The sequence below is a fragment of the Macaca fascicularis genome, chromosome 1 (assembly GCF_037993035.2).
Source record: "Macaca fascicularis isolate 582-1 chromosome 1, T2T-MFA8v1.1".
Classification (NCBI taxonomy): domain Eukaryota; kingdom Metazoa; phylum Chordata; class Mammalia; order Primates; family Cercopithecidae; genus Macaca; species Macaca fascicularis.
This window is the reverse complement of record NC_088375.1, coordinates 233,222,211-233,229,886: the sequence shown is the minus strand read 5'-3', so window position 1 is coordinate 233,229,886 and position 7,676 is coordinate 233,222,211. Positions and strand designations below refer to the sequence as shown.

Sequence of the window (7,676 nt, the reverse complement as noted above, 5' to 3'; positions counted from 1 at the left end):
AGACTGGAGCTTTCTGGAGAATTTACTGACCACAGAGGGGTGGGCTTCACATGAGGTGCCCGCCATGGCTGGGCCGGGGTCTGAATGCTGCCTGGGACCAGCCGCCTGCGCCCCACCCTACGGCTGTGTACAGACGGGTGCCCCCCTCGCTTCCCTCCCCTCTGCCCGAGCTGGCGGCGGCCAGACAGATGGTAGACGCAGCGCACGGGAAACAGCGGTTTCAAACAGATGCTGGCCCGGGCCACGTGCCTCGCCACCCCTGCCCCCACCTGCCCCCCAGGACCCTCTGGGCCCCCCAGCACCGCTGGGGCTGAGTCTGCCCTCGTGTCCTGCCCCCTAACTGCAGGGCCTCTCCCACCCCAGCCCCCACCCTAGCCCACACCCCAACCCCCTTTATAAAAAGAAGAGGAGACAGCACCTTCCGCTGGACTCTCCCGGCCGGCCACAGCCCCAGACAACCTGGGCCCAGGGCTGCTGTCCAGTCCCACCGGCCCGGGCGTCCACGAGGTCCCTTTTGCATCTGTACAGCAGCCGGTCGGCTGGGCGGCCCCGGCAAGTCCCTGCGCGGCTCACAGGTGCCGCGGGCTGGGGTGGCCGTTGTGGTAGAGTTTCTGCTTCACGTGCACCATGTTCCCGGCGGCCTCCTCAAAGGGCCTGTGCGGCCGCCGGCCCAGCTCCCGCAGGCTGCACAGCTTGGGCAGCCAGGTCCACGAGCCATCTGCAGGGGGACAGGGGCGGTCAGGCGGCTGGGGCCGGCCAGGATGGTGGCGTTCCCGGGCGGCGGGCGCGAGGCACTCACCGTGGCGCCGTCCAGCCCTCCAGGCGCGCACGGCGCAGTGCAGGACGCCGTCCATCCACACCAGGAACCAGCTGATGCAAAAGCCCAGCAGCAGCCCCAGCATGAGGTCGATCTCCTGCTTGGTCACATTGTCCGTCACAAAGTAGTTCTCGGAGGCGTCCACCACCGACTGGTCCCCGTCGTACGGGATCACGTAGTGGATGTGGTGCCTGGGGGCGGCAGGGCGGGCTGGCACCTCTCCCGCCGCCCCTGGCCTGGCCTTCCCCCAGGGGGCCTAGCCCGTGGTGGGGGTGTGGCTGCCACCCTGGGGGTTCTCTGAAGCAGCCTCCTGGGTGGGCGGGTCGGGAAGGGGGCACCGGACTCAGGCAGGCCCAGGTCACAGGCCAGAGGGAGCGGGAGGTCAGCGGCCATGGGCCGTGGAGGCTGAGCGCGAAGTCCAGGCAGACGGCGGGACCGGCTGCTGGCGAGGGTGGGAGCCTCCCTCAGCACCTCCTCCCTGAGTCCCGGAGCTCACGGGAAGGTGCTGGGGTGGAAGAGGCTCCCCCAGAGGGGCCTCAGGATGGTGGTCCCCACGGCCAGGGTCACAGCTCATCTGCCCGCCCCAGGGCCGCGGAGGCCACTTGGAGCAGAACCGGACACAGGGAGCCCTGCTGGCCCCGGATCGGCCACTTCCATGCACCCTTCCCCGCCTGCCGTGCCCTTTCCTCCACGGCCGCCAGCCCGCCTGCCAGGCCCACTGCCCCTGGTGTTTCTTCTGCTCCTCTGTCCCTGGGAGGTGCTGTCAGAGGTCACAGGGGCTCTACCCAGCACCCCATCCTCTCCTCTTCCTGGGGAGCACCCCCTTGCCCTTGCCTGGCACAGACTCGCCCTGCTCCTCCCAGGATGGATGGCGTCCAGGCTCCAGGGCCCTTTCGTCCTCAATGCCTGGGCACCTCGGTGTCCCTTGGCCTCCTCTCCCTGGGCCCTTGGGGGACTGCCCAAGCTCAGGCCACAACAGCTTCTGGCCTCTCGCTGCTGGGGCCACACAAGCTCCCCAAGGAGCGCGCTCCAGCAGCTCACCCTGTCCCAAGAAGGTCTCCAGGCCCCATGATCCCAGGTGGGCTGACTCTGCTGATCGGACTGGCATCCCAGACAGCCGACTCTGGGATCCCTAGGCCAACATGAGGGCCTGGGAGTGGAGGCCGTGGGCCCCAGTCGCCTTGCGGTCCACACTCCTGGCTGCCTCCCACATATCCGCTGAGCTCCAGCTGCCTGTGTCTCCACGTGGGATCCACAGACACCTTAAACTTGTGCCTAAAAATAGCTCCTCTCTCCCCAAACCTGCCTCTCCCCCACCTTCCCCTCCGTGAGGCACCAGTGCCTTGGCCTGGTTTTCAGCTGAGACCCAGAGACCACCCCACGCTCCACACCCCAACCAGAGCACTTCCCACACTGAAAGCCCGGCCTATCCGTCCAACCCAGGGCCTTGTAGCCCGCTCCAGGCCATCCCTGTGCCCAGCAGGGGCCACACAGGTGCCTGCCCTCCGTGAGATCTGGGGGTCCTGGAGCCTGAGCTCAGGCACAGGGAGGAGGCGGCCCTTGCCCCAGGCTCTCCTTGAAGCCTTCCTGCTCTTCTGGGCTTCCCGGAGGTCAGTCCCCTCAGCATATCGGGCAACTGGCCACTCCCAGTGGCAGGGCTCTCGGTGAGGAGTGACCATGACCGTGGCTGATCCCTGGTGGCCACCAATCACCTGGTGACGAGCCTGTCCACAGCCATCATCCTCGATGGGCAGCTGATGACCACTGCCTAGAATGTGCAGCTGCCAGAGGCCCGCAGGGGAGGAAGCTGTTCCTGACCCCTGATTGAGTCCTCACCCACCCCAGGGGCTCAGTAACTTTGGGAGTCAGAGGTCACAGCCTGTGTCCCCCGCCATGGCTGTCCTGGGTACCTGTAGTTTCTCCCCCTGCACCTGGCCCTCCTTCCTGGGGGGCTCAGGTCTCCCAAGTGAAAGCAGGAGACAGGCCTGGGCAGAGATGTGCTATCTGCACACGTATGTCTGTGACATGTACATACGTGTGTCCTGCCTGCACCACACATGCTGCATGTGTCCACCTGAGGCCCAATGTACGTCATGTATACACACCAGCCACATGCACAGGACATGGCGTGATACTGTGGACATGGACCCCAGGAGCTCCACACCCCCGCCCTGTGCACGGTGTGTCACACGCGAGTGCATGTTCGCTTGGCTTTGCAAAACGCAGCCGCCCTCTCCCCGGGGCGCCACGTCACGTGCATGGACGGATGTCTCATTTGGACGCTGCCTGGCAACAGACTTTGGAGCATTGATTTCCATACACGTTCTCCATGTCAACGTCTACGTATAGGCACGTACAAGGCCTACACATGTACACACACCCGTTCTGCACACCAGCGTGTACACACGGGGAGCCTCTCATGGCAGTGCATGGACATGGTGTATACGCAGATACTCCATGTGCAAAACGGTTGTCTGCACACACACTGGCTGCACCCACATGGAGACATTTTGACATGTCCCTGAGCACACTGCACTGTATATTGTGACATACATGTACTTTGCATACACATATATGTTGTCAATATACAAGGGCACTTTGTACGCTGAATGTACATATTCTGTATGTAGAGATGTGAACAGAGCATAGATACACAGACACACACACAGCAGTACCGTCTACAGCAGGCTGTGGCTCTGCTTCCCACACACCAGCTGCCTTCAGCACGCACTCCACCTGAGTCCACGCGTGCTCTGGACACGACATGAGCTGCATGAGCTGCACCTACACGCCTTGTGCAAATGCTCTAAGGCGCCCTCTGCCTGCCCTGCCGATCCCTCAGTGTGCTGCCACAGGTGGATGCACACGGCCCCAGCCCACGCACACGGAGGCCGCCCCTTCTGATGCCCTGGAGCTCCGGTCTGGGCCCAGCCTCCAGGAGGCCATGGAGCCAACCTCAGGCCTTTGCTCAGCAGTCGGACCGTCCAGACAGGGACACAGGGCTCCCTGGTAGCACGTGGCCACCCCACAAGCTCTTACCCCCCACCCTGTGCCTGGCACACGTGAGGGTCACAGACACCCCGATCTCTGCCTTCTCTAACACCCGTGTTCTTCATCAACACACCTGCTGCACCCATAGGCATGTAACACGCTTAGCAACACATGCAGCTGTCCTGAACACACATGCCCTGCGCCCACACGTATGCACAGAGACCCCCGGAGCAGGAGGCAGCAGAGATGACGAACACGGGTTCTGGGTTGGTGCCCCTTTGTCCTTCACTAGCTGTGTGACCTTGGAAATCCTGTCCTCTAAATCCTCCGTCCACTTCCTCATCTGTCCAGCAGGGTTAACAGCGGCCACTGCGTGAGGGTGTCCTGAGGGATGGGAGTGCATGCGTGCGTGCGCGGGCGCTGTGTGTACGCACATGTATATATGCACAGACGCCACACACATGCGCGTCTCATGAGAAGATGTTTATTTCGTACATGGACGTACAAACATGCATGGCCAAGAAGATTCCATCACTACACGTGCACAGAGGGGATCACACAGTGGGTGTGGGGGATCTGGGCGCTCCCCTCAATCTGAGTGACCTTGAGGAAGCTTCGCCTCCCCGCTGACCCCCAGCCCATCCCTCAGCTCCTCTCCAGCCAGGGGGTTGTGCCCAGTATCCCTCAAGGCAGGCCCTTCCCACCTTGACCTGCATTCCCTTGCCCTGGGACTCACTGCAGGGCCCAGCCCTGTGCCAGCAGGCGCTTCCTGCCCCAGCCCTGATGAGGCTGGCTTGGGTCTCCACTGTGGACATCAGACTGGGCTGCGGCTTCCCGGCCTCCAGGCTGGACCAGGAGGCCCCGTGACCCATTCCGCCATCACCCTGGAGGCCTCTAGGGGATGGTGTCCTCAAGCCATGCGCCCCCAGGAGACCCCCTCCTTGAGCCAGCTCCTCCCCCTGCGCACCTGGCAGCCCTCAAGGGTGGAAGGCGGATCGCGGCCTGCGTGGGGCTGGCTCCCCCGCGCCCCGAGTGGGCCCCGCCACACATGTGCGCTCACGCGTGTCGAGCCGGCGCCGGTTGCGGACTCACCGGCCACAGTTGCAGTGGCAGACGCGGTCCTCGCCCCGCAGGTGCGGGAGGATGTAGTTGTGGAATCGGTCCAGCAGCGCGTTCATGTCCATCAAGCACGCGATGGCCTGGAAGAGCCCATGACCGGTCAGCGCCAAGGAGCGGGCGGGACGAACGGGGGCTGGGGGTGGGGAGCGCAGGGCAGGTGGGGGCAGCGCAGGCCGGGGTCGGGGCAGCGCAGGCGGGGAGCCAGAGCGCAGGCCGGGGTGAGGGGAGCGTAGGCTGGGGAGGAGAGCGCAGGCCGGGTTTGGGGGAGCGCAGGCCCGGGAGGGGAAGCGCAGGCCGGGAAGGGGGAAGCGCAGGCCGGGGTGGGGGGAGCGCAGGCCGGGGTGGGGGGAGCGCAGGCCGGGGAGGGGAGCGCAGGGGGTGTGGGGATCGCAGGCTGGGGAGGGGAGCGCAGGTCGGGTTCGGGGGAGCGCAGGCCGGGGAGGGGAGCGCAGGCCGCACGGGCGGTAAACAAGGAGCAGGAGGTGGGGGCAGGCGGCGCGCGCGGGCGGGGAGCAGGGGGCGCGCGCGGGAAGCCCCTCCGCTCACCATCACGACCGACGCCCCCAGAATCATGAAGATCATGGTGTTCGCGCTCATGGACATCGGGCGGGGCCGGGCCGGGCCGGAGCGCCGCCCCCCGGCCCCGGCGCCCCCCCGGCCCCGGCCTGATGCTGAGCCCCCGCCGCCTCCGCAGAGGTCAGCGCTTCCCTGGGTCTTCCGCCGCCGCTCGCGGCAACCCCGGCGCCGGCCGGGAGGAGGAGGCGCGGGGGGGGCACCGAGGAGGGACGCGGGGCCTCTCTGGGGTCGCTCGGCCCTGCCCGCCGCGCTCCGCTCCGCCCTCGGGTCCTCCCCGCGCTCCGCTCGGCTCGGCTCGGCTCGGCTCTGCTCGGCTCCGGCCCCCTCCCTGCCTCCTCCTCCCTCCTCCCTCCTCGCCGCCTTCCTCCGCCTCCCGGGAGGGACCGCGCAGCCCGCAGGCCGCCCCGTGCCAGCACCGGAGCCGGGAGGGGACCGCCACCCCCAGGACGCCGGCCGGGACCCCTCTCCGGGAACCTCGGCTTCGTGCCCCGCCCCAGTCTGGTCAGACCCAGCCCCGGTGGCCTGTCCAGTGACCCTGGACGCCAGTCCCAACACGATCCGGTTCTGGAGGGGCGCCGAGGCCCTCCCCGCCCCACTGCGCCGCCCTCCCTCCTGGAATCCCAGGTCGCCGGCTGCGGGGCTGCACCAGCCCGCTTGGAAAGCACATGCCTCCCGGGTGGGGTCTGCAAGGTCGTGACAACCTCACCGCCGTGGGGCCAGAGATGGGGGTCACAGGGCAGGGACGGGATGACCCCTGGAATCCTCAATGGAGAGAAGCGGCGCAGGAGCTGTGGGCAGGGATACCTCACACAGGCTTCCCTTAGGGCAGGGAAGAGGGGTCAGCCCAGGCCTATGGGTCAGGACACCTGCCCTTCAGAGGCCCCAAGTGGCCACCACTCAGCTCTGGCCGTTCCTGGCTCAGGGTCCTGAGGCCAAACTCTCATCCACAACTAGTGAGACCATGTTTCAGACCCAGGAAGCCACCCTCTCCCTTCGAGCAGGAAGTCAGCGGGAAGCTATGCCTGGGACCCAGCCTGGGACTGGGGCCATCCAGGCTCACTGCAGCCTCAATCCTCCCGGCTCAGCTGGCCTTGGGGGACAGCTGATCCCGGCCCGGGGGTTTCCACGTGGAGAGGGGACACCGCCCTGCCACAGGCAGCAGTGCTGGAAGGAGCGGCCGGCTTCTGCTTCAAGCAGCACAGGCAGGGGTTGGCCCAGGCCCTGTCAGCAGCACCAGGTTTGAGCTACACCCCCCAGCAGTGGTCGGAGGTCACTGAAGGCGGCAGGGCCTCTGCCACCTCCTCAGGCGCGAGGTTGGGTCAGGAATTCAGGACCAGGCACAATGACAGCAGCATCTGTTTATTGACAATTCCAGGTCATTCCCAACACGCCGCAGCAGGGCTGTGTACAGTCCAGCCGGGTGGGGAGGAGGGAGGGAAGGCAGGCACATGGAGACACAGGTACGTCGGGAAGTGCACACAAACCGTCTTTCCTTTCTGGTTAAAGAAGAAAAACTTTATAATCAATATCCCGCTCATAAGTAAAAGTGGGAAAGAAAAAACTTGATTGCTTTAATCTGGCCTTCTGGCATCTCCTCTCCCATTTCATATGCACAGTTTATTTGGGCAATGCTACCGTCACCAGCGGAACACCTGTAAGTAAAAACCAATGTCAGGAAGGAAAAAGTATGAACAGGAAGCTCCGGAGGCGGCTCCAGGCGGGCGCTGGGCTCAGTAGAAGCAGACGGTGTGCAGAAAGGTGCGGCCACTCTTCTCCTCAAACTCCTGCAGCAGCTCGTCAATCTCGTTCTCCATGTCTTCCGTGTGCTGGATCTGCAAGGACAGCACCGTGGTGAGGGCCTTGCCCACTCCCGCCTGTCTGCTCCCCCTCAACACCTGGACCGCCAGGGAAACGCCAGGCCTGAGCCAGCAAAAACCAGGGTGGCGGGCAGGCCCTCACCCCACCACTGCTGCCTCCCAAGGATGGCTGGAGGCTGCAAGGGGAGAGCTTCCTGGGCAGCCCCAGGCCCTCACCTGGTGTAGAGCAGGAGGCAGCCCCCACCTCCCCACCGACCCTCACAGAACCTGAAGCTGGGAGGAGCGTGGAGCTGGATTCTGAGAGGCGCCCAGCACTGAGACCTGGAGGCCAGGACTCGGGCCCGCATGCGCACAGC

At 65.4% G+C, this 7,676-nt stretch overlaps 2 protein-coding genes across 3 annotated transcripts in view; both read right to left on the bottom strand.

The window, feature by feature from the left end:
* Positions 1 to 4: 4 nt before the first annotated feature.
* Positions 5 to 5,811, bottom strand: TMEM240 (transmembrane protein 240). Its single transcript, XM_045382226.2, has 4 exons — positions 5,474 to 5,811; positions 4,901 to 5,007; positions 800 to 1,008; positions 5 to 718 (listed from the first exon to the last, which is right to left on the bottom strand). The coding sequence occupies exons 1-4, from the start codon at positions 5,528 to 5,530 to the stop codon at positions 570 to 572; spliced, it is 522 nt and encodes a 173-aa protein (XP_045238161.1). The 5' UTR covers positions 5,531 to 5,811; the 3' UTR covers positions 5 to 569.
* A 1,035-nt stretch (positions 5,812 to 6,846) lies between these two features.
* Positions 6,847 to 7,676, bottom strand: part of SSU72 (SSU72 homolog, RNA polymerase II CTD phosphatase) — a 33,914-nt gene continuing 33,084 nt past the window's right edge. For both annotated transcript variants that reach the window (XM_074023822.1, XM_005545082.3), the window contains one exon: positions 6,847 to 7,335. In XM_074023822.1, the coding sequence (XP_073879923.1) occupies positions 7,234 to 7,335 (102 nt within the window). In that variant the 3' untranslated portion in view covers positions 6,847 to 7,233. The remainder of the gene's footprint in view (positions 7,336 to 7,676) is intronic.

Bases quoted from the DNA above. Each gene is read 5' to 3' on its own strand.
- TMEM240 (XM_045382226.2), bottom strand. From the start codon at position 5,530: ATGTCCATGAGCGCGAACACCATGATCTTCATGATTCTGGGGGCGTCG. The intron at 5,008-5,473 runs GTGAGCGGAGGG...GGGCTCTTCCAG, and splicing joins TGGGGGCGTCGGTCGTGATG to GCCATCGCGTGCTTGATGGA. The intron at 719-799 runs GTGAGTGCCTCG...GTCCCCCTGCAG, and splicing joins GAGGGCTGGACGGCGCCACG to ATGGCTCGTGGACCTGGCTG.